The sequence below is a fragment of the Rhinichthys klamathensis genome, unplaced genomic scaffold (assembly GCF_029890125.1).
Source record: "Rhinichthys klamathensis goyatoka isolate OS25496 unplaced genomic scaffold, OSU_Roscu_1.1 h1tg000147l_1, whole genome shotgun sequence".
NCBI lineage: Eukaryota > Metazoa > Chordata > Actinopteri > Cypriniformes > Leuciscidae > Rhinichthys > Rhinichthys klamathensis.
Genome location: NW_026606682.1, coordinates 1661513 through 1681598, shown reverse-complemented (window position 1 = coordinate 1681598; position 20086 = coordinate 1661513). Strand labels below are relative to the sequence as shown.

The 20086-nt window shown below is 37.7% G+C and overlaps 1 protein-coding gene across 2 annotated transcripts in view; it reads left to right on the top strand.

Moving 5' to 3' along the window:
• Positions 1 to 2044: 2044 nt before the first annotated feature.
• Positions 2045 to 20086, top strand: part of cmtr1 (cap methyltransferase 1) — a 43817-nt gene continuing 25775 nt past the window's right edge. The window contains exons 1-12 of one of the 2 annotated variants that reach the window (XM_056257942.1): positions 2045 to 2209; positions 7247 to 7379; positions 7476 to 7627; positions 7725 to 7883; positions 7961 to 8053; positions 8326 to 8397; positions 8519 to 8613; positions 8682 to 8754; positions 8840 to 9038; positions 10214 to 10332; positions 10422 to 10518; positions 11913 to 12045. In XM_056257942.1, coding sequence (XP_056113917.1) covers positions 2060 to 2209; positions 7247 to 7379; positions 7476 to 7627; positions 7725 to 7883; positions 7961 to 8053; positions 8326 to 8397; positions 8519 to 8613; positions 8682 to 8754; positions 8840 to 9038; positions 10214 to 10332; positions 10422 to 10518; positions 11913 to 12045 — 1475 coding nt within the window. In that variant the 5' untranslated portion in view covers positions 2045 to 2059. Of the gene's footprint in view, positions 2210 to 5777; positions 5953 to 7246; positions 7380 to 7475; positions 7628 to 7724; positions 7884 to 7960; positions 8054 to 8325; positions 8398 to 8518; positions 8614 to 8681; positions 8755 to 8839; positions 9039 to 10213; positions 10333 to 10421; positions 10519 to 11912; positions 12046 to 20086 lie in introns of those variants that run through there. The other variant, XM_056257943.1, reaches the window with a different exon arrangement.

Sequence of the window (20086 nt, the reverse complement as noted above, 5' to 3'; positions counted from 1 at the left end):
AACAGTCATTATAGTCAATAAAGTCAACAATAAAAAACCCACTACAATCAGTCAGAGCGCGCACAAAGACTCAAAACAATGTCCCCAATTGAAATGGTTGCTCATTTGCTGGCGACTTTTTCTAAATAAAGGTCTTTGACATTTTATTAGCAGCCAGCAGTAATTGGATAAGAAGGTGCAGATTAGACCGTTTTAAGAACATAAGCTCCTCTTCTTGAATGCCTGTCTGAGACGTCATGATATCATGACATGACTCAGCGCTCAAGTTCACACAATTCACAATAACAATGACATTTTGCTGTCGGTGAGACATCAAGTACATTTTCCCATAAATAAACACACTTTAAGAGATCGTATTGATCAGATTCCTAGTTAGGAGAGAGCTTCTGCTAGGTCAGTGTCCTTCATGGGCATTTTGCACATTGGCGTCTGCTTTCTGGGTGACACCGAGGTTGGCAAACCAGAGTGCCTAGACCAAATGTGAAGAACAAAGCCATGTGCGGATCACAATTAAGGAAAGCTGAAGGCCCATCATAGAAACACTGTCCTACTCTCAACACTAAAGAATTCATACATACAGTACTTTGCAGTTTATATAACACAATTACATTTTAAATACAAATACATGCACTAAATAAATGTATTTACATTGACATATGTACATTAGAACTCAAAAACACAAGTATGTCGATAATAAAATGTACGTAAGAATATATAAATAATTTGTAAGTGTTTTTCTTTTTATATAAATAGAATAAATCACATCCTGACAGCCAGAGAAGAAATTTGTAATATTACATGTTCAATGTATTTTAAGGATAAAGCCCCATCCTGTAAATAGTGACTCATGAGCTTCTGAAATTACAGCATTATGCCTCTCATAACTACTTTCCGAAATCAATAAAAACTGAAGTCATACTTTAGCATTAATGCTTGTGCTAGTCTGACTGCTGCATGGATTTTGGCTGGATTGTAATGACTGTGGAAACTGTGGTGTTGAACTTTAGGTGCACAAACATATTTGGGATAAAAAAAAAAAATACACGACACATTATGTCAAAAATGTATTACAGGGCTAAATGGTGGATTGAAGTCCCAAATGGTGGACTGAAGGATATCCATGAGGTCCACAAGACCATTGAATGTTCCATTTGTGTCATTTTATGATTCAGAAGGGTGCTGTCATGTACCCTCGATGCATTTTTAACTAGATTATAGCGTCCCTATAATGCTATTTTAAAGGTTCCTAATTTAGTTTTGAAGGTCTCCAACAATAGGCTTACATGCATCCATGGTCAAAAAACACTTTTTTCCTCATAATATACATTGCAGCATAGGGTGACCACCTGGTTGCAGGACAGTAGATGTGTGGGAACAGTAGAACGCGGGACATGTGTGTGAGAGAGAGAGATACATTTCTTACTATTATACTATGTACATATGTTGGAAAGCCTATTTGCCATCACGTTTGATGATAACATTTTAAATTGCAATAAGCTATCAGTGATACGCCCAGGTTCGAGTGATACAATGAAGCATATTTACTCTACAGAACCTATTCAGTCTGCTAAATATAATAAACTAAGCAACAGGCTAGTAGGTACAAATCACATTTTATACTAAAATAAATTTCCTTAAGTAGCGAATCGTTTCAGGCAATTGGTTCTTTCCTTTGGGAGATAATAACTCCATTTATAGTGCACTTGGATCTTTGAAACTTTGCAGACCTTTTACATTCACTAACAGCTATATTATACTGCATGGAAGATAATATCCGAAAAGTATAATAGGGGCACTTTAAAAAGAGTAAAAGCGTTTAATTCGCTGTGTTGATGTTGCTAAAGAACAAGTTTGGAAGGGCTTGGTTGAGGATCGGCCATCCTCGCAACCAAAGCAAGACTATGAGCTTCAGCATGATGTGGGAAAACTCTAATGACGATATTTGGATTGTTCGAAAACAGAAAAAGGATGCCGGTTTAAGAAAGAACGCACCTTTAAACAAAATAGATGCGTTTTCTCTTTGCTTTCTGCTTTGCGTTTCACCGCAGGAGATGTGCCGATGGCTTGTGGTATAGAGTCAGCTGTCGAGAGCTGTATCCTGACATCCCGATACCCAGAAGGCCTAGCAGCATGGCAAAGCGGGGTACAACGGGCCCTTCCCTCTGCAGACCGGTCCGTGCCGCCTGAGTCTAAAAGCAAAAGGTCTAAGGTCAGTGTTTATGGCCCTTCTAAGAGATAATCGATCAAGGATGTAGTTCTCAGAAGCTTGTTATATCAGACAAGTTTCAGAAGTATTACTGAACTTCCTAGATCAAGATTAAGACTGATAAGAAGATTAAGCTTATCAACATAAACAAATATAATTAGGCAGTTTCCTTGAATACGATTTAAGGTGTTTTGTAAACAGTCAAGTATATTACAGCGTATATACTGTGCTTTCAATTAGAATTTTTCCTCAAAAACCACAGTGGAGAATCATTTATATCATGTAAACACATCATTAATGGAAACAAACACCAAAGCATCAAAGTTAATTGCGGCTGAATCTGCTTCCTAAAATAGCTAAAGAGAGTTTTAGAGATTTGCAGCAAGCGTCTCATGCCATTGGGCTCGGTATCCACTTAACCAGAACCAGACAGGCCGTGATTCTGATCCAGAAAGGCTTTTTTTAGACATGAAAATCTCACAGATAAACAACCGGCAGAATATTATCAGATTACTGTAAATGTTCATGTTGTTTCAGTGTTGTTTTCCTTGATGAAATGATTTTAAATGGAAAATATTGAAACATTTGCTATATAAATAGATGTGCTATATACATTTATTAAAATATATGGATATTTTTAAATAAAAAAAATATATTTTTTGGTCTAATTTGGTCTGATCTTTAACTGCTTTACTGTAATGTGTTGTCGTGCCCTAATGTATCTGTTATATTCTCAGCCACTTTGATTATTTTATTAAGATTTTATTATTTAACAATGATGCTTAATTATATACTAAACTATAATCATAAAGAATACAACATATAAATGCTGTTTGTTTGGGTCTGAAGTATATATATATATATATATATATATATATATATATAAACATTTACAAAATTTCTCATGGATTAGTACATCTGATAATGTTTGATATACAGTATGTTTAACATGGATCATGAAATATTACATTCTAAGACTCTGGTATACACTGTAAAAGTTGCAAGCTAGTTGTTCATGTATATTTGTTGTATTGTATTTTATACAAAATAATTTTGGTAGGGTTTCATTTATTTTATTTTATTAGAACTAATATTACTATGCTGAATAAAATGATGAAAATGTATTTCCTGTTGATTAGGTCGGAAGACAATGTTAAAAAGTTAGTTTTAAAATTAACATTCAAAGTCAAAGTCTGCTTACATTTAAAGTCATCTCCAGGACCTCAAACATAAAGAAAATAAGCCACTGTTTGGAGAAGGCCTTTTTAGTTTGTTTTAGATATTAGAAACAGGACACTTACCTGCAGGTATCGAATGTATCCAGGTGTCAGGAGAGGAATGCGGAAGAACATCTCAGCAGCAGCTCTTGGACTCTCTCTGGCCAGAGAACCAAAAAGTTCCCGTCGTCCACACACACACACACACACCAGACGGATCTGTAACCGCTCTTCAGACACCTGCAGACTTATAAAGCTTTGGGTCCTTATATAACCAGTCACATGTCTGCATAAAATCCTGTCTATCTTTTTGTGATGGGACGGTGTGTGTATGTTTGCTCTGATAAAACTGGAGTAGATCTGGAATCCAGGGCAGATATTTAAGTCTGTTATAGTCTGTTGTTTTGGCCAATGCTAAATAGCAATTAATGAATTGTATAAAATGACTAGTGTACTTGAGTCGCATACATTTTTCAAGTATCTATACTACATTTCATAAACATATCGCTCCATGTTCAAACCGAAGAAATCGAGACTTGCTCAGACTGAGATGCGATGTCCGATTTGTGAACGAGCCAATTCTTTTAAAGTGAAACAGCATGAAATGGAAGTTGTGATAGTCTTTTCTTCCCTTATTGTGACGTATTTCAAAGTAAAACGGATTCCCAAACAAGAATAAATGTAGGTCGGGACTTGATTTTGACCATGGGGAATTGATTGGATCGTTGGACCATTGTGGTTTGATATTGGCGTGATCTTGTGAGTGACAGGTTGTCCCTCCCTAACACCAGTAAACACATCATCAGAAAAGAGATGTCGCTGCAGTTGGGAAAGTTAATTTCATTAAAGATTACAAGGGTACATGAGTTAAAAAATAATGACGTGCAAGGATAAATCATTTATAAAAAATAATGCAATATTCCATAAAAAAAAAAGAATAGTCAATTTTGATTTCATGTGTCTTTAAAGAATCGGTTCACAAATTGGTCTGATGCGATTACAGGTTCTCGACTCAAAAAGAACTTGAACAATTGTACTTTCCTGATTGACATTTAGGATGCAGAACATTGGATTAGGTCACAATCTCATTGTTTCCTTGTTTGTTGTAACGGATGACGCGACCCAGTAATCAAAGCTTCTTAAGAAAATAAAGAACAGAGCCCTCGAACAGCTCGTTTAAAGCTTCGGCTGCTTTCAGCACAATTGGTGCAACCAATTAGTTCAGGACAGATCTGCCCTTAATGACAGGTATAATGTCCCACCTTAATAAGGCTTAAACAGACCTTGAACTATCCAAAGGCAACATGATACTGCAAACAGATCAGGTTAGTGACCTCTTAAGTGATGTTTGTGCCTTGTGGACTAGAAAACAATGCTCAGGACGTCTGACCTGACCTGCTGGACCAATGAAGAGAGGAACAGGACGAAGAATATATAAGATATACAGTCATGCTCAAAAGTTTACATACACTTTGAAGAATCTGCTAAATGTTAATTATTTTAACAAAATAAGAGGAATCATACAAAATGCAAGTTACTTTTTATTTAGTATGTCCTGAATAAGATATTGTACATAAAGGATGTTAATATAGGCTATAGTCCACAGGACAAAAAAAAAGAAAAAGAAAAAAACTGTGTGTCCTTACCTGGATGATACTCAGCTGTTTTCTGTTTTGTGATGGTTGTTCTTGTCTGTCCTATGCAGTTAAACTCCCCAATGTTCTTCAGAAAAATCCTTCAGGTCCTGCAAATTCTTCAGGTTTCCAGCATCTTTTGCATATTTGAACCCTTTCCAGCAGTGACTACGATTTTGAGATCCTTTTTTTTTTTTTTTCACTGAGGACAACTGAGAGACTCAAACACAACTTGAGGTTCAAACATTCACCGATCTGATAGTCCAGAAGAAAACATGATGCATTAAGACATCCCGGGGGTGAACATATCAGAAGATTTTTTTAATTTAAATATCTTATTTTTTCTTTTAGTTGCCCTTCGGAAGCAACTGAAGATACTTGCATGTTTCATGGAAGACAAAATAATACAATTTACCTTGATCTTCAAATTTAAAAAGTTTGAATTGCTCGTGTTTCCTTCTGGAACATCAGGGACTGTTTAAACCTTTTTTTTTATTTTTTTATAAATAATATACATTTAGCAAATTCTGCAAGGTGTAGGCTATGTAAACTTTTGACCACGACTGTATACAAGCCAAGCCTACGCTACGTTATTGGAAGGTTATATCAAGCGACAATTGCATAGTCTTATTAATATTCATGAACCACGTTTTCGCCACTGGAAGTTTGTGTCAGCACAGCTATCTTTCAGGCATTTGTTGTTTAACCACATTTGTGACGTAATTATCATGCGCCAGCAACACGGTAAGACCCACTGAAAGTGGAACGCGGGCCAGATTTGACATTTGAAATAGAACATAAAGCAGAAATTGTCAAGACATTTTACAGATTGGATACAAATATGAGTTTACATCTCGGAGGTGACTCAGGATTATAGCTGCATATTTCCTTTTAGGTATGTTTACGAGTGTCGCAGCATAATTTCTTGTGAAATCGAAACCTACTGAGCTGAGTGTTTTCACTTTGTTTTTATGTCACACTGATGTTTACAAGACCATTTACAACGTACAATCCCCCAATAAATCCTAATATTTACTGGTATGTGATAGCAAGGACGAGAAAACCTTAGTGTGATGATTTTCATTATGGCATTTTAAACCGATTAATACAAACGAGGCTGTTTTGAGTTATTGAGCAGCTGAAAATTAATTTTAAATTAATTTATATGTTAATGGAAGTAAAGTTGTAAACCTGTAGTTGCCATCAAAGTATCAAAATCGAAATGTTTTAGGAAATGTATATATTATGAAGAATATAGCATTATTAATGTCACATTTCTATGTTGTTTTAAATGTTAGAATAAAAAAAGAATTTCCGATTTCCCGCTCAAAATTCACTTTATAATTATAGTGGTCATGAGCTTGAGTTTTTTTCTTCACTTATTTGAGTAGTTGACATGTGTTACAAACGGTACTCCCTGTAAAGATGACTTAAAAGGCCAAATATTTTGTGTTTATATATGACACTACAGTCTAATAATTAACACATTTAAGTGTTTATTTCTATTTGATTTGTATATTTCAATTACAGTAAAGGCTGCTTTCTAAAAATGAGTTTTGTTCTCATTCACTTAGTCAGAAATCTCCACTTCAGTATAACTTACACCAAACTTTCCAGTTTTATTTATACCCCAGTCTGATTTCTATATTCTTGTTTTTACATAAGGGGTTTGTTTATATTTAATTAACCTTATTTATATAAAAATTTATTCCTAAAAAAACATGGTGAACATATATTGTTTTTCTGGCCGTTGACTTAAATTAAAGGCATAGTGTACCCAAAAATGAATATTCTGTCATAATTTACTCACACTCATGTTGTTCCAAACCTGTTTGAGTTTCTTTCTTCTGCTGAACACAAAATAAGATATTTTGAAGAATGTAAGTAACCAGACAGTTTATGGGCCCCATTGACTTATATAGTATTTTTTGTCATATCAACTGTTTGGTTGCCAACGGGGTTAATCAACCATTAATCAAGTGGGGATATTTAGTGATATATTCCTTGAAAATAAACTAGGGAAGGCAAAAGGTCATTTAAATGGTAAAAAAACATCAACAATTTCAAAAATATACACTTTCTTTTATACATGAATTTAATTTTTAACCTAAAATCTTGATGATTGTTGAATAAAAACAATCTTTGGTTTGCGTTTTATGTAGTGCTGTCATGTTTTTGAATGAATGCAGGTTCTTGGACCTCTTGAATTTAAGATGAAGAGGGGGGCACCAGCATCAGATGAGCCTCTGAAGAAGAGGAAGACTCTCCGTGAGGACTCCTCTGATGAAGATGAGGAGTCTTCTCAAAGAACCACCAGTCAGGGTTAGAGAGGAGTTTCCTTCTGGCACCTCACACTGTTGTAACTTTTGGTTATAGTGTAAGTTCATGTAAGCATGTTTATTTATGTTTGTCTCCCAGACTCGAGTCAGAGTGAGTCTCTCAGTGATGTTGAGGATCACAAGCCCAGTTTCTCCAGACCTGGTGATTCCCAGAATGCCGAGGGCAGCGATGCCTCTTACGATGCCTCTTCCAACTTTTCTATGTACAACACAGTCTCTCAGAAACTCATGGTAAAATCAGCACCTCCTGTCATTTTTTAACCATCTTGTCAGCCTGTTAAATGCATATTAACACATTAAAAATGGTGTCTTCCTCTCTTTCCTTCAGGCCAAAATGGGTTTCAGAGAAGGTGAGGGTTTGGGAAAGTATGGTCAAGGACGAAAAGAGATCGTAGAAGCATCAACCCAGCGTGGGAGGCGGGGTTTGGGTCTGACCCTGAAGGGCTTCCAGGGTGACCTCAATGTAGACTGGGAAGATGAGCCAGAGGTACTGCATCATTGCCAAAATGTTTCTTATAAGAACAGGACCATTATTTCTCCCTCATTGCACATCTTTTCTCTCAGCCAAGTGCTATAGAAGAAGTCTCGTGGTTTCCAGAAAGTTCTCCGGAGATCCCAGATGCAGATGAGCTGAGGGATTGGATGGCTGTGGGACAGGTATTGCAGCACATATTACCTGATGAACTGAAATAATTAGTTTAAGATCAAATGCTCATTCTTTTACTTTCCATGATAAAAAGGATTATAGTGGTCCTATTATGCTCATTTACACATTCATAATTTAGTTTATGGGGTCTACTAGAATACGTTTACATAATTTAATGTTAAAAAAACCTCATTTCATCTCAAGTTTATTGAAATATTATTTGTCAGCTTCTCATGTTTATATGCATACCTATATATATATATATCTATGCTTATTTTCTTAGAGAAAATTAAAAATTAATGATGAAACAGAATTTTGCTCAGAGAATCTGCTGCATCTCCTTCTCCGCTGCAAAGTGAGTGTTTCAAACATTTCTTTTGGTAATTAGTGATGATTTGTTTTATGTGCTTTGACATACATTGTGCTCTGTGTCTTGTAATAATGTAACACGTCTTTTTATTTGTAATTCTTCTCAGTCTGTGTTTGATGACTTGGAGGGCGAGGAGATGAGGCGAGCGCGCACTCGATCGAACCCTTATGAAACTATCCGAGGGGCTTTCTTTCTCAACAGGTGGGTTGTGTCTCCACATGCATACACAATAGATGCATATCTTTTCTAAATTTCGGTTTTCTCCTCAGAGCTGCTATGAAGATGGCAAACATGGATCACGTTTTTGACTATATGTTCACTAACCCAAAGGATGCTCAAGGGGTAAGACCACAGTTACACAATCTATGGCATCAGGGACTGAAATGTGTTCTGTAATTTCCTTTCTGAATTGAATGTCTGTGTGTAGAAGCCTCAGACTCGTGATAAGGAGGGTGAGTTGCTGTATTTTGGAGATGTATGCGCGGGTCCGGGAGGTTTCTCAGAGTATGTGTTGTGGCGGAGGGGCTGGCATGCGAAAGGTTTTGGGATGACGCTTAAAGGATCCAACGATTTCAAACTGGAAGATTTCTATGCTGCTCCCAGCGAGCTCTTTGAGGCCTATTACGGTATGCTGCCTGAGTTTTAACCATTTAAACATGAAAAAAAAAGAAGAAGATTTTTTTAAATTATATTTTTTACAGTATGGCTAAATATTAATATAAAATATGAATGTGCCCCTATTATGCTATTTCAAAAGTTCTTAATTTTATTTGAAGGTCTCCAACAATAGGTTTACATGCATCCATGGTAATTTGAAATGTGAAAAAGGAAGAATACCCCCTATTGATTTTTAATTTACCATTTTATTTACAAAATAATTAGGCCTATCCAACGTGCGTTCATGAGAGCACCACAACACATTAGTGGACGTTGTTGCGTGATTGTGCGTTGGAGATTAATATTTTGTAAATAATGTGGTAAATTAGGTAAGTCTTACAGGTTTCGAACGACATGAAGGTGAGTAATTAATGACAGAATTTTCATTTTTGGGTGAACTATCCCTTTAAGAGAGTCTGAATGCTTTATCAAACTATTTCAGACACTGTGAGAAAAGAGTTGATGCTGCAATGTAATAACTCCATTCTGAGAGCAGACTCTGCTCTGATTGGTTATATGGCCCAGTCTGTTGTGATTGGTCTAATCTGCTCTGATAGGTCAGACGGCCCATTCTGTTTTTATTGGTCTACTGCTCACAAAACGTTTAGGAAATAAAACATCATTACCATATCTGAATTTCAGCTGCAGAGGCTTTCTCAGCACTTGTACACACAGTGATACGAACAGTGACGATGGCTTCAGTTTTACCGTATCAATTCGAGCCTGACTCCTCATCCTTTGGGTGTGCACCAAAGTGGATTTGCTTTCGCAACGCAGAAAAAAGTGTCTTCCACTCTCAGCTATAACTACAGTGTTTGAGGGTAAAAGCAGACATTGATCACGGACAGCCAATGAAAACCATAGGTGGGCAATATGCAGATTTGTTACAAACCTATGTAGGTTTGTGCAGGAAGTAAGACTGGAATTACTGACGATTTGAGACAATAGCTCCATTTAGATCCACTTTGCTCTTTTTTTTTAAACTTTGCAGAGTTTTACATTCACAAACAGCTATATTACACATTGCGTGAAAGGGAATATCTGAAAAAAGCATAATAGGGGCACTTTAATGTAATACCTAAATGTTTAATTTAGTGATAGAAATTAAATCGTTAAGAATACATTTTTTAACTTCTCATAACAGGTGAGGGTGGGATTGATGGCGATGGTGACATCACACGGCCGGAGAACATCAGTGCGTTTCGTAATTTTGTCCTAGACAGCACTGAGGGGCGGGGCCTACACTTCTTAATGGCAGATGGGGTAAGACATTCTCTTCTGTAATAGGTTTAAATGTAAATGTTGTTGTTGTGTGATTGGTCGATATATTCTGATGGTGTGTTGTTCATCAGGGGTTTTCTGTGGAGGGCCAAGAGAACATTCAGGAGATTCTGAGCAAACAGCTCCTTCTATGTCAGTTCCTCACTGCCATGTCTGTCGTCAGACCAGGTATTGTGTGTGTTTTTGTTCATATAAATAAAGCGCCTATACAAAGTATTCACTCCCTTGGAAATTATCTTTTTTTTATTGTGATACATTTTGCAATGATTAGCACAAAGAAAATGCAACATTTAATAAATGATTTGAATGCAAAATTATTCAAATAAAAAAAGTGTTCACCCCAACCCCTTACAATATTATTTCTAATAATAATAATTTTAAAAATAATATTGTAAGGGGTTGGGGGTGAAAACTTTTTAATCATTAACTCTTTAAAGTTACCGATTTGAAGAGTTTGAGTCTTTTTGAACAATTCAATAAAATAACCAGCTCATAAGAGTAATTTTGTTATTCGGATTGCATCGTTTGTGCTCAATAGAAATACTTTAATAAGTTTGTCATTATTTTGCATCTTTTTGCTCCATCGCATTCAGTTCAAGCACACAAACTAACTGTAAACTCTCTCTTTGCAAATTATTCTAACTGCAAATTCACTATTTGGTTGTTGCCATATTGAATGTGAATGTTAAAGGGTAATTCAAAGGGGATTGTTACCATTTGAGATTAGAAGTTTTATTCCATAGATGCTTGAATGGAGGCACTGTTTTTTTTGGGCCTTTGGTGTATGATTTTCCTTTTGGAAGATGGTTAAAGTGCTCTTTTGAAATCCTTGTTTTTCTCAAGGATGTTTTTTGTTTCGCTCAATCTATTTTTTCTTCCTCTCTCATGAGTCTTCATGCCCCTTATGTAGAAAAGTATCATTAAAGCCTGATCACTTTTCACTAGGGATGTTCGACATCAACAGTACATCCTTCCATCTGTGTCATGGAGCACTGTGTCTTCTTTTGGATTACCAAAGGACTCATGGTTTTCTTCAGTCCCAGACATTCACTTTTGGAGGACAGCCAGTTCTTTAACAGCCGTTCTAAATAATCCCATCTCTTTAATAATGTCTTTTTCTAGGCTTTGAAGATTATTTAATGACTCTTGTTCTTGCTTTGATATTATTATACAGCCTTGTCTCAGATCTGTTTGGATTTATCTAGGGATGTGCCCAGGCACAAGTGTATTTATTCTGAAATCCTGTAATTAGGAAGGTAATTATGTGACTGAGAAAAGAGCTAATTTTAGGTGTATCAAATCAATGGAAATACTTTTTACAGTCATAGCATTAAAGAGACATACTTTAAAATTGTATTATAATTTTATAATTTTTATAAAATTGTTTCTCTTACCCTTTCAATTAAACAATCTTAAAGGTACAGTAACAAAAACAGCCTATGTTAAATACCTCGTTGACTGGTTGTATTCCATTATATGGACCATTTAAGTAGATTAATGTTAATTATTTAAACGCTTGACTTTTTGCTACCATATCTCAACAGAAATTATTTGTTTTACAGGAGGCCATTTTGTGTGTAAGTCGTTTGACCTGTTCACACCTTTCAGCGTGGGCTTGATTTATCTGCTGTACCTCTGCTTTGAGAGGGTCTCGCTCTTCAAACCCGTCACCAGCCGACCTGCCAATTCAGAGAGGTGTGTGTTACTTACTGTGGAAGAGTGAGAGAGAGACCTTTGGGGATGTGAAAGATCTGCCAGCAGTCAGTATTGTAACTTGTATACCTGGGTCTCTCTGTTCATCATATCAATATATGTTTTTCTCCCCCCTTGCAGAAATTGGCCTAAACTATACTGCTACATTTAATTTATTTTGACACTACTGGTAACTAAGATATATATATAAAAAAAAAAAATATATATATATATATATATATATATATATATATATTTTTTTTTACAGTTTCACAGATAAGGGAAACTGTAAGTCCTAGTCCCAGACTAAAATGCATGTTTGAGCTGTTTTAACTGAAAGTTACAGGTCCTTCTCAAAAAATTAGCATATTGTGTTTGTGATAAAGTTCATTATTTTCCATAATGTAATGATAAAAATGAAACTTTCATATATTTTACATTCATTGCTCACCAACTGAAATATTTCAGGTCTTTTATTGTTTTAATACTGATGATTTTGGCATACAGCTCATGAAAACCCAAAATTCCTATCTAAAAAAATTAGCATATCATGAAAAGGGTCTCTAAACGAGCTATTAACCTAATCATCTGAATCAACTAATTAACTCTAAACACCTGCAAAAGATTCCTGAGGCTTTTAAAAACTCCCAGCCTGTTTCATTACTCAAAACCGCAATTATGGGTAAGACTGCTGACCTGACTTTTGTCCAGAAGGCCATCATTGACACCCTCAAGCAAGAGGGTAAGACACAGAAAGAAATTTCTGAACAAATAGGCTGTTCCCAGAGTGCTGTATCAAGGCACCTCGGTGGGAAGTCTGTGGGAAGGAAAAAGTGTGGCAAAAAAACGCTGCACAACGAGAAGAGGTGACCGGACCCTGAGGAAGATTGTGGAGAAGGACCGATTCCAGACCTTGGGGGACCTGCGGAAGCAGTGGACTGAGTCTGGAGTAGAAACATCCAGAGCCACCGTGCACAGGCGTGTGCAGGAAATGGGCTACAGGTGCCGCATTCCCCAGGTCAAGCCACTTTTGAACCAGAAACCGCGGCAGAAGCGCCTGACCTGGGCTACAGAGAAGCAGCACTGGACTGTTGCTCAGTGGTCCAAAGTACTTTTTTCGGATGCAAGCAAATTTTGCATGTCATTCGGAAATCAAGTCTGGAGGAAGACTGGGGAGAAGGAAATGCCAAAATGCCTGAAGTCCAGTGTCAAGTACCCACAGTCAGTGATGGTCTGGGGTGCCATGTCAGCTGCTGGTGTTGGTCCACTGTGTTTTATCAAGGGCAGGGTCAATGCAGCTAGCTATCAGGAGATTTTGGAGCACTTCATGCTTCCATCTGCTGAAAAGCTTTATGGAGATGAAGATTTCATTTTTCAGCACGACCTGGCACCTGCTCACAGTGCCAGACCCACTGGTAAATGGTTTACTGACCATGGTATTACTGTGCTCAATTGGCCTGCCAACTCTCCTGACCTGAACCCCATAGAGAATCTGTGGGATATTGTGAAGAGAAAGTTGAGAGACGCAAGACCCAACACTCTGGATGAGCTTAAGGCTGCTATCGAAGCATCCTGGGCCTCCATAACACCTCAGCAGTGCCACAGGCTGATTGCCTCCATGCCACGCCGCATTGAAGCAGTCATTTCTGCAAAAAGATTCCTGACCAAGTATTGAGTGCATAATAGAGATGTTCCGATACCCTTTTTCCCTTCCCGATACCGATTCCGATACCTGGACTCAGGGTATCGGCCGATACCGAGTACCGATCCGATACCTGGGTCTGAACAGTATCTATAGAGCTGCAATTCATACTAGCACTGTATGAATTGATAGAATTATTTTATGGTGTGCTTCAGACTTATCCCTTAATTAAACATGAACAAATACATAGAGTGAACTAGAGTATTTTTATTATCTGACATACATTTCACAGCAATATATTATTTATCTTTCTTAAGTGAAAAAGAACTTAAAATGCAGCCACACATCTAATACTGTAAACTGAAAAAAGGTATTTTAGATTTACAATATACACTCACCTAAAGGATTATTAGGAACACCTGTTCAATTTCTCATTAATGCAATTATCTAATCAACCAATCACATGGTAGTTGTTTCAATGCATTTAGAGGGTGTGGTCCTGGTCAAGACAATCTCCTGAACTCCAAACTGAATGTCAGAATGGGAAAGAAAGGTGATTTAAGCAATTTTGAGCGTGGCATGGTTGTTGGTGCCAGACGGGCCGGTCTGAGTATTTCACAATCTGCTCAGTTACTGGGATTTTCACGCACAACCATTTCTAGGGTTTACAAAGAATGGTGTGAAAAGGGAAAAACATCCAGTATGCGGCAGTCTTGTGGGCGAAAATGCCTTGTTGATGCTAGAGGTCAGAGGAGAATGGGCCGACTGATTCAAGCTGATAGAAGAGCAACTTTGACTGAAATAACCACTCGTTACAACCGAGGTATGCAGCAAAGCATTTGTGAAGCCACAACACGCACAACCTTGAGGAGGATGGGCTACAACAGCAGAAGACCCCACCGGGTACCACTCATCTCCACTACAAATAGGAAAAAAAGGCTACAATTTGCAAGAGCTCACCAAAATTGGACCGTTGAAGACTGGAAAAATGTTGCCTGGTCTGATGAGTCTTGATTTCTGTTGAGACATTCAGATGGTAGAGTCAGAATTTGGCGTAAACAGAATGAGAACATGGATCCATCATGCCTTGTTACCACTGTGCAGGCTGGTGGTGGTGTAATGGTGTGGGGGATGTTTTCTTGGCACACTTTAGGCCCCTTAGTGCCAATTGAGCATCGTTTAAATGCCACGGCCTACCTGAGCATTGTTTCTGACCATGTCCATCCCTTTATGGCCACCATGTACCCATCCTCTGATGGCTACTTCCAGCAGGATAATGCACCATGTCACAAAGCTCGAATCATTTCAAATTGGTTTCTTGAACATGACAATGAGTTCACTGTACTAAAATGGCCCCCACAGTCACCAGATCTCAACCCAATAGAACATCTTTGGGAAGTGGTGGAACGGGAGCTTCGTGCCCTGGATGTGCATCCCACAAATCTCCATCAACTGCAAGATGCTATCCTATCAATATGGGCCAACATTTCTAAAGAATGCTTTCAGCACCATGTTGAGTCAATGCCACGTAGAATTAAGGCAGTTCTGAAGGCGAAAGGGGGTCAAACACGGTAGTAGTATGGTGTTCCTAATAATCCTTTAGGTGAGTGTATAACTGTATAAAAAAAGTGCAACAAATAAATCTAGGAATCAATAAAAATTAGTTTTGTTAAATAAACGGCATTTCAGTTTTGACATCGGCTGGTCATCCAGAATAATAAACTTAATAACTTACATGTTGTCGGTTATATTTATGATCGCTCGTTGGCTGTCTTTTGACAACATTTCTCTTCGTTTGAATGAAGCTTTCAGAGATTGTTGATTCTGGCGCGGCTCATCCTTCTCTGCCCTTGCCTTTGTGTAATCGTGTTCTGCGGGGTTACTCGGTGTTACTTGAAGTTGCTAATACTTGTTCCACCCCTCGAAATTGCAGTATGGCATATGAGACATGTCGCCGTTTTACTAGCTGGTTGTCCAGTCGGAAAAACTGCGGACATACTCAGAGACTATTTATATTGACATACTGCTGGGCGCGCGCGCGTTTTCTTCTTCGCTGCTCTAAACAGTGGTTGCTTGTGTGGCAACAGCACGACTTCCTGTGTCGCCACAAGCAACCACTGTTTAGAGCAGCGAAGAAGAATTGAGCTCCGATTTGCAGCGTTACGCAAAGCTAGCGTGCATAACTAGTTATTGTTTAAGAAAATGGTATCGGATCGGTACGCGGATAGAAGTACTCGCCGATACCGATGCCAGAATTTTTATTGGTATCGGCGGCATTTCCGATACTAGTATCGGAATCGGAACAACTCTAGTGCATAACTGAACATTATTATTTGAAGGTTGACTTTTTTTTGTATTAAAAACACTTCTTTTATTGGTCGGATGAAATGTGCTAATTTTTTGAGATAGGAATTTTGGGTTTTCATGAGCTGTATGCCAAAATCATCAGTATTAAAACAATAAAAGACCTGAAATATTTCAGATGGTGTGCAATGAATCTAAAATATATGAAAGTTTAATTTTTATCATTACATTATGGAAAATAATGAACTTTATCACAATATGCTAATTTTTTGAGAAGGACCTGTAAATCTTAAAATATGTCAGTGCCATTGTTTTGTCTCGAGATGAACACCAAGGCACATTTGTAACACTCGTCCGATATCAAAGAGAAAATGAAACACAAAAAAATAAGGGGGAACCACATCCAAATATAATTGCCAAACACTAGCTCAAAATGAATACATATATCAAAATAATACATCACAACACCATAAAGCAATAATACCCTACAATCACCCAAAACCAGGTCCAATGAGTCCTTCAATATTAGCTCAGGCCTAAAAATGTGTGTGTAATGGACATAATGAACCTGTAATCTAGTGATGATCAATCCGATTGTCAATGCACAATAGTTGAGTTCAAAGTTATTTCAGTTGCGACCACAGTCTCATCACAGCAAAGAACTCACTCAGACAAAAATTGTAGTCCTTAAAGGCAAAGTTGAAAAAAGAAAAATAGAATCCACCAAGGTAATCCAACCGAAGAAAATTTGATGCTGGGGTTGCTTCCGTGTTGAATACAATGATTCTGGGTAGCACACCAAACAAACACAATTGAGGAAATATATATGGCCTACATTGAGTGTTGCAAACGCACTGTTCCTCAATTAACCCTCTGGGGACCAGAAACGCGCGGGCGCGTTTTGCTCGTTTTTTTTCACATAGCAGAAAAATAGACTTAAAGTACTACCATCATTTCTGTTCATATAGAGTTAAGAAATATGAGAAAATAATCTGTTAAATGTCTACTTTTTTTATGTGCCCACATACAATCGAAATAAAATATTGTGCTTTTGTAAAATAAAGAAAATAAACAGGGTGTGCGTTCTGCCTCTCGGTCACCGTGAACTTTTTTTCTGGAGCACGTCTCTAATCTTCAACACAACTCAGCTAAAACTATTCACCCAGCCATAAGCAATATATCTTTTAAATCATTTGAGTTTGTACTTTTAAATGATCCGATTCAAAACTAAAATTATTATTCTCCGTTTATGTCATCTATATAAAAAGAGAGACGTGTCAGCCCGTCTCATTATCGTTCTCTCAGCTGATTATCCCTGGTAATGTGACACGCCCACGGAGAGCACGCGCTATTCAAACGCAAATATGTGAAGCAAAACATTGAGACGCGTTAACGCCCATAAACTCTGAAAACACACATTATTTTTTAGTCAGATTAATCTACTGTCGTCTTGCGCGGCTATATGAGGAACAATCCTGGGACACTTACCACTGGATTTATTTTCACTGCGAGGATGAACAGATTCAGCTGAGAAGTAAGTGTTTTATGCAAGTGCTTTGTTCTAATCGCGATATAGAATAACGTAGTGTCTGTAAACGGAAAAATAGCATACTGTTAAATGTGAATCGTGTGTGTGTGTGTGTGTGAATGAATGAATGAATGAATGAACGCACAGATACGCACTGTTACAGACTAAATAACAGACAACATTTCTCGTTTTGGATAAAGTTTTTACTCTAAAATAGACATCAAATAAGCTTTTTTAGGAGTTTCTGCTCATATGTTAAATATATAGTAGGCCTATGTTTTGTCAATAAACTAATCAACTAAGATGTTATAGTGTTTGTTCAAGCTATATCAAAATAATGAATCCTCAACTTTGAAATATGTATGATCAAACTAAGACATTTATGGAGAAAGACAATTTTCTTTTCAAGATGTTTCCAACTCTAACTTTGAACTGAAATAAAACCATGTCTATATGGTGAAGGGTGTGTGATAGAAGTGTCCAGACGTATGCACCCTGTATTTTCCTTATATAAATCCAAACAATCTAAAAGCCATTCTTTTTTAAATCTCCTCATTCTTTGTGCAAGGCTCCTGTAATGATATGGCCTGATAGCACCTAATAGGGCCATTATGGGAGGGTCTTTGTCTTTCTCAGGTGTGGAATGCCATACATATTAATGAGAGATCAAGCCTCCTGCATAAAGCTTTCTCAAACAAAACACGTCATTAAAAATGTAAAAGACTTTATTGACTTATCTGAATGAGTAGTCAGGATGATTCTCACATAGTTTTGGAGCAAATATTCTAGGCTATGTGATACAATTTTCAAAAGTCTTGTGAAGAAATAATCAATATGTGTTTTGTGGTCTTATTTCAGCAACTTTTATTTTTATTTTTTTCAATAACCACGCATAAACATTATTCTATTAAAAATACAAACATGTACATACATGTTGCTCAGATATCATGGATGCCAAGTTTGTGCTATATAGAGTGAATTTACACCTTTGCCATTAACATGTTTATAAATAACTGAAAAAAGCACAAATGTCAGTGCATGTCAAAACATCCCAAGGGCCCCAAAAACACTCTGGTCCCCAGAGGGTTAATAACCACAAGAGGGATAAAAGTTGAGCCTCAACTCAAAACCCCTCTTTATTTAAAAGAGTGAGCCATCTCCAAGTCGAGCCACCACATGGCTTAAAAGCTAGATCACTCATTCTTCTTTATATGGGTATTGTAACCCCCTTACCTGAGGGCGTTGCCCCCTGGTGACCAGGAAGATAATTACAAAACAGCTATAGTCAGCCAGTAACAGTGAAAACACTCTGGAACTGTTACATACCCCTCCCTTCTGAAAAAGGCTAGACAGCCCCAAAAAAAGGGTTTTAACTTCTCTACATGATAGATCAAAACATTATTTGGGTTCTGGACCATTTGCACTCTGTAATTGACTTTATTAAGTTTAGACATAATTTTAGCAGGTCCTTGCCACTTGGGAGCCAGCTTTGCCAAATAAGTATCACTTGCTCGAGGCAACGGGTAAGTGAGTACCCATACTAAGTCTCCTTCTTCATATTGGACTGAACTCCTTCTGAGATCATAATACTTGGCCTGTCTTTCCTGGCCTCTACTCACATTTTCTTCGACACATTCCAATAAGGCCTGTCTCTCAATGGTGTTATAAGCGGCTTGGTCAGGGTCTGGAGGCTTATGGACAAAACGCTCGAGAGGACCTTTGAGTTTTCTGCCAATTGCGATTTCAGCAGGTGTGTGGTCAGTGCCCTCCTGCCATGCTGAATTTAGTGCATACCGAAATTTGGGGGTCCACCTATCCCATTGGCGATGGTTCTCTCGCACATAGGAGGCTAACATGGACTTAAGGATGTGGTTAATTCGCTCAGTCAAATTAGTCTGAGGATGGTAAGCCATTGTGAGTTTCTGGACCACACCCCATTGCTTGCAGGTGTCATTAAGCAGTTGGGATGTGAATTGAGGTCCTCGATCTGAGACTAGATATGCTGGGGTACCCCACCTGGTAAAGATATCCTTCGTAAGGACATTTGAAATCAAGGGTGTCTTTGCAGATCTTAAAGGAAATAACTCCACCCACTTGCTGCAATAATCCACAGTCACCAGCAGGTATTCATTCAGGCGAGTACTTTTGGGAAAAGGCCCCATTAGGTCAATCCCTAACATAAAGCCTGGTTCAACAATGGGAGTTGATTGAAGTCGGCCTGCAAGTTTGGTGATCCGCGGCTTATACTGCTGACACGTCTGACACTCTTTACAGGTCTTCCAGACATCCTTCCGAATCTCTGGCCAATAGTCCACCTCCAGCAATCTGCGCAAGGTTTTCATTCGTCCCAGGTGTCCGGACAGGGGTCTTGCATGGGTGAATTGAAGACACTGCACTCTGTATTGTGTAGGAATGATCACTTGGAAAACTTGACCTCCGTCTTTGTCGATGGTACACCTAAATAAGTAGTCATTTTGAATGACATAACGGGTGCGGTTTGGATTTGCATCATCAATTTTGGCTTCAAGCATACGCTACTACACTTTCACCTTGTTCAGTTACTTGTGTTA